This window comes from Thermobia domestica, chromosome 5 (assembly GCF_964235325.1).
Source record: "Thermobia domestica chromosome 5, izTheDome1.hap1.1, whole genome shotgun sequence".
In the NCBI taxonomy this organism is placed as follows: domain Eukaryota; kingdom Metazoa; phylum Arthropoda; class Insecta; order Zygentoma; family Lepismatidae; genus Thermobia; species Thermobia domestica.
In genome coordinates this window covers 102,483,359-102,489,272 of record NC_137458.1, presented here as the reverse complement: position 1 = coordinate 102,489,272, position 5,914 = coordinate 102,483,359, and the positions used below count along the sequence as shown (strand labels likewise).

The window sequence follows — 5,914 nt, the reverse complement described above, 5'->3', positions numbered from 1 at the left end:
CGAGACTTTAACAATAGGCCTCTTACATTCTCCTTGCGCAGTGCGTACAGTTACCACACGTACCAATCCATCTGTTCCCATATGAACCTTTGTGATCCTACCTAGTTTCTATTGCTGCGGTGGCAAATGATCATCCTTCAGCAAAACCATGCTACCAACCTTTAAATTTTCTTTTTGTAACAACCATTTAGGCCTCTGTTGTAACCTTGACAAATATTCCAATCGCCACCGTTTCCAGAATGTTTGAACCAAACTTTGAACAAGTTTCCACCTAGATATCAAACTTATCCTACCTACTGTACAATCTTCACTGGGTACAGCTAAAAATGCCTGCCCAACCAAAAAATCACCTGGTGTCAATACATGCAAATCATTAGGGTCACTAGACAATGGAGTCAAAGGCCTAGAGTTGCGTTTGACTCAATTTGAGTTAACACTGTATACAATTCCTCGAATGTTAACTTTTCACTACCAACAATACGTTTTAAGTGACATTTTACTGATTTTACACCTGCTTCCCAGAGTCCACCAAAATGACTAGCTGTAGGAGGATTGAAATGCCATTCAATACCTTGACTATTAACAAATTCTGATAACTTTTCCTTATGTTGTGTATTTAACATAAATTTCAATAATCTTTTTAACTCTACATTGGCACCGACAAAATTGCTACCGCAGTCAGTATATACATGTAATGGTTTTCCTCTACGCGATACAAATCTTCGTAAGGCAGCAAGAAATGTTTCAGTACTAGCATCACTTACAAGCTCAAGATGTATGGCCTTAGTAGTCAAACAGATAAAGAGTACAGTATAACACTTGTAAGCTCGCTGGCCTCTGAGTTTACTAGATTTAACTAACATGGGCCCAGCATAATCAATTCCGCAATAAGTAAAAACCTTACCAGGAGTAACTCTACGCAACGGCAAATTATCCGTCAATTGTGTAGTCGTGTTCTTTTCAAATCGACGACACCTTACACAACCTTTTATTATACGTCTTACAACATCTCTGCCTCGTAAAATCCAAAATCTTTGACGCAAATTGACTAACACCAGCTCTGCACCTCCATGCAATGTTTGTAAATGTTCATTCTGTACCAACAACTCTATAAAATTATGTTTACTGGGAAGTACCATTGGAAATTTTTGATTTTCTGAAATTTGAGCATTACGTAGTCTACCTCCTACACGCAGAACTCCCTGCTCATCTAAGAATGGATTTAAACTCAATAATCTACTTTTATTGCTGAGTTCTTTTTTGTTTTCTAAATTTCTAATTTCTGTTTGAAAACTTGAGGCTTGCACTACCTTTACTAAGGCAATCAAGGCCTGACTTAATTCACTAGTGCTCAAAGTTCCCCTCAACTTACTTGACGATCTACAATTGTAAATAAACCTTAGACACCAAGCTACTGCTCTTAGCAACCTAGAAAATGATGAAAATCTTTCTATCAATTCTGTACATATTGCCGAATGCATAACTACTACCTGTCTTTTCTGTTCATTGATAGCATCTGGATGAAACACCTGTGTTTTGCAGATTGGCAACACTGTTTGTTTCAGAAATTCGGGGCCATGCCACCAAAATTCATTATTTATTAAATGTTTTACTGCAAGCCCTCGAGAAGGAATATCTGCACTGTTTAATTGAGAATTGATGTGAGACCACTTGTTTATAGGAAGAGATTCCTGAATTTCTGCTACTCGATTGCCTACAAAGGTCTGCCACCTACTAGGAAGAGATGACAGCCATGACAATACTATTGTAGAGTCTGTAAAAGCCAATACATCATCCACCGGGATCAAACACGACTCCTTTACTACATTAATCAATCTAGTTAACAATAATGCACCACAAAGTTCTAATCTAGGTAAAGTAATCTTCTTGCATGGCGCTACCTTTGTCTTACTTACTATAAGATTACATTCTACATGACCATCTGAATACACAGAACGTAAATACACTACTGCCGCGTACGCTTTTTCACTTGCGTCACAAAATCCGATCAATTGTAATTTCTCTGCATTTGGCTGCATTAAGCAACGTTTGATTTTAATTGACTCAATTAATGGAAGCTCAGAACAATATTGCTCCCACATTAATCTTACATTCGTTGGTAATTCATCATCCCAATCTAGCTTTAATATCCATAATTCTTGTAAAAGAATTTTAGCCCTTACGGCAATGGGAGACAACCATCCCAGAGGATCGTACAATTGAGCTATATTTGACAATAACACCCGTTTTGTTAATCTATCCTTACACTTAGGCTTAGCTACACAAAATGAAAAACAATCAGAACTGGGACACCACTGAATTCCCAGCACCTTTACTGCATCACTTTCAAATGTCAAAAAAACTTTGATTTCGTCGCTTTCTCTTGACATTGAATCAAGTACTTCCTTACTATTAGAAGCCCATTTGCTTAGCTCGAAGCCACCTTCTTTTAACAATTCAATTAATTGCTGTTTTAACTCTATGGCTTGTGCAACATTATCAGCTCCAGACAGAACATCATCTACAAAGAAATCTCGTAATACTACATTTGAAGCAAGCGGATATTTATGACCTTCATCTTTCGCCAATTGCTGTAAACATTTTGTGGCTAAATATGGCGCACATGCTGTACCATATGTTACAGTCAACAATCTATACTCTTGTATTTTTTCGTTGGTAGAACTACGCCAGACAATACGTTGGAAATCAACGTCATTGTCGTCAACACGAATTTGTCTATACATTTTTACTATATCTGCACTTAATGCTACTTGGTGACCCCGAAATCTAATGAGTAATGGAATTATATCTCCTTGCAACTTAGGACCTACTAACAATGTATCATTTAATGATATGCCTGTACTGGTCTTAGCGCTAGCATCAAAAACAACTCTGATTTTATTATCCTTAAACACAGCATGATGCGGCAGATAACAAATTTTAGCAGGATCTGGACTCTCAGAATTATCTACAAGTTCCATGTGACCTAATTCTAAATATTCATGCATAAATTCAGTATATTTCTTTTGTAACATGTCATTTTTCATGAATCTTTTTTTATTCGACAACAAACGATTAACAGCTATTTCCTTTGAAGTGCCTAATTGATCTTTATTGTCTGCAAATGGCAGTTTCACTACATATCTACCTTCTGAATTTCGATAATGTGTGTTATCAAATTGCAACTCGCACGCTTTCTCATCTTCCGTTAAATGGTAACGAGAAGGATCATTTTCAATTTCCCAAAATCTCTTCAAACAATGATCTAGATTATTAGATACAAAATGACACCTTATTTTCTTGTCATAATTGCATTCTGAACGTAACTTTCCACACACATAACATTCCCTAATTTTGTTTCAATTGCGATAGGCTGACCTTCATTTCCTACTTTTTTGTCACCTCCAATTAATAACGGAAATATATCCGCAACCAACAGAATATCAACTTGTTTACTTACGTGGAAATTAGGATCAGCTAAAAATAAACCTTTTATGTGTGACCATTGGTTCACGTTTGCTAATGAAATCTTAGGCAAATCCCCACTGATCTTTCGTATTACAATAGCACTAGTACTAAACACATCAGCTGATTCATTTGCTCGAGACTGAATCTCAAAATTAACAACTGAATGGGCTCGTGAGACACGTGTGTTAGTTATGCCAGAAATATCAACACTGCATTTTTCTTTTCGTAATCCTAACTGTTGACAACAATTTTCAGTTATGAAACTACATTCACTGGCTGAATCTATTAAAGCACGATATGTTTGAAAGCCATCGTTTTTATTTTTTACTTTTACCAACGCAGTTGAAAGCAATACTTGTGTGGGTTGATTTTTATGCATGTAATGGGATCTCACTTCATTTGTGCTTTGTCCCTGCGCTCCTTCCTTCTTCTCGAAGTGCAATAACTCATTATGTTTATTATGGCACACTCTGCACTTTGACCTGCTACCACAGACCCCTATCTTGTGCTGATCACTGAAGCAAACAAAACACAGACCTTTTTTCTTAACAAAACTATGGCGCTCTGTTGGCTCTAATTTTACAAATTTATCACACACTGCCAACGCATGTTTATCACCGCAGAACAAACACTTAAACACAGATTCAGTATGAAACGAACTGGTGGATTTCTTGTAATAAAACTGCTGTTTTCCTGTTGTACTGCCTTTCACTTTGAGAGAGGGGATAGACGAAGCTGCTTCTTGCGCTAATAATGCTCTGGATCTTTTCTCGAGATGATTTAAGAGTTCAGTGAAGGTTGCCATCTCCTGTCCTTCCAATGACAATTCCCACGATTCTCTTGTCTTGGAATCCAGCTTGTCCACCACAATATAGACTATAATTGCATCCCAAGCTTCAACTGGAATTTTTAAACCCTTTAAAGCACGCACACATTCATTTGTTGTATCGAGTAACTTCCGTAATTGCACACTGGATTCATTGTCTACCCTTTCTTGATTCAGCAGCCGTCCAATTGTGTCATTTACAAGCATACGTTTGTTGTCATAACGTTGAACTAAAACATCCCAAGCATTGGTATAGTTGTCATCTGAAATGCTAATTCCTTGAATTTATATGCTAGCCTCACCACCTACAGATGATTTTAAATACTGTAGTTTTTGCGCGTTACTTAAATTAGTGTTTTTGTGCACTGCTGCTATGAATAAATCTCCAATTGTTGTCCATTCTCTTAATACACCATTGAATTTGGGCAAGTCCAACTTCGGTAACCGCACTTCAGAATGGGGGAGTGAACTACCTGAATTATTCTGAGAATGCTGTTGCGAACTAGCTTTTCGCTCTAGTAACGTTTCACTAATTTGGTCCAAAGTCTCTTCCATTTCACTGATCTCATTTTCCAAAGCTGCAAGTTCTTCTTCTTTAGCTATAACTGCAAATTCTACGAACAATTCTTTACATTCAGCAGTAAGTTCTTTTGCTTTGTCAATATGGCACTGAATGGCTACTTGGCTTAATGACGTATCACCAACCTTATTCTTTAACCTTGTAATTCCGCGTTTTATTACTGTTTTCGTCGCACGTAACTTCTCCATGGTGACACTTAATTTTACAAAAACACCAACGTATTTATGTTCACCGCTACAAAAATCAAACTACACCACAGTCACTAAAACAATCACAGTTATTAGAAATAATCACTCTCTCCCACCATTCCGCAAACAAAGGCTGGACGAGTTCATTCTTCACTACACCACATCTACACACGATCCGGCCCGATATGGACCATGTTTTGGTTTGGTTCTAAATGACAGAAGTCATTATATAAAAAAAGTGGACTGTATTTAAATAATATTACACATTAGCTTCAATTTTTACACAAAAATTGGTTCAGTGCCACCACAAGTCCGCTTTCAAGGCCTTACACACCGCCATCGACACACACACACACTCTCTCCTTTCTTTTCAGTGTTACCAGATCTTATGTTCTAATGATAGCTAACTTAAACTAAAATTACTAAAATATATAAAACCCAAAAACGACATTTGTCCTTCCCTGCCATTCTTTTAACCACATGTGAGAATACGCGACCACCACGACACCTATATTTAAAACAAAAGAAAGCGACAGCGCGCAAGTGATTCCTTGAACATTCTTGTAAACATATAAGCCAGTAGAAAACATATTGGACTGATGGAGCATAGACGAGGACGCCTTAAAATCAGTATTGCAGAGTGTCCTTTTAAAAGGACGGTAGGCATATCTGGGTTAAATGCTATGGTTGATAGGGTTATTATTGGGGAAAAAAAAGCTGATTTAATACTTTTCTGCACAATAAGGTTCCACGCCCTAACCTAGACTATACCACTCAACAGAAGACAAGCTAAACTAAATTACTGTACCCTACTCTACATTTTATGTACAAGGGCAAAATATCTTTATAAAG

The 5,914-nt window shown here is 37.1% G+C and overlaps 2 protein-coding genes across 2 annotated transcripts; both read right to left on the bottom strand.

Annotated features, from left to right (window-relative positions):
* Positions 1 to 395: 395 nt before the first annotated feature.
* LOC145685189 (uncharacterized) lies at positions 396 to 3,035 on the bottom strand. The gene has a single exon (XM_081757545.1). The coding sequence runs from the start codon at positions 3,033 to 3,035 to the stop codon at positions 396 to 398; it is 2,640 nt and encodes an 879-aa protein (XP_081613671.1).
* A 257-nt stretch (positions 3,036 to 3,292) lies between these two features.
* LOC145685188 (uncharacterized) lies at positions 3,293 to 4,501 on the bottom strand. The gene has a single exon (XM_081757544.1). The coding sequence runs from the start codon at positions 4,499 to 4,501 to the stop codon at positions 3,293 to 3,295; it is 1,209 nt and encodes a 402-aa protein (XP_081613670.1).
* Between the last annotated feature and the right edge of the window lie 1,413 nt (positions 4,502 to 5,914).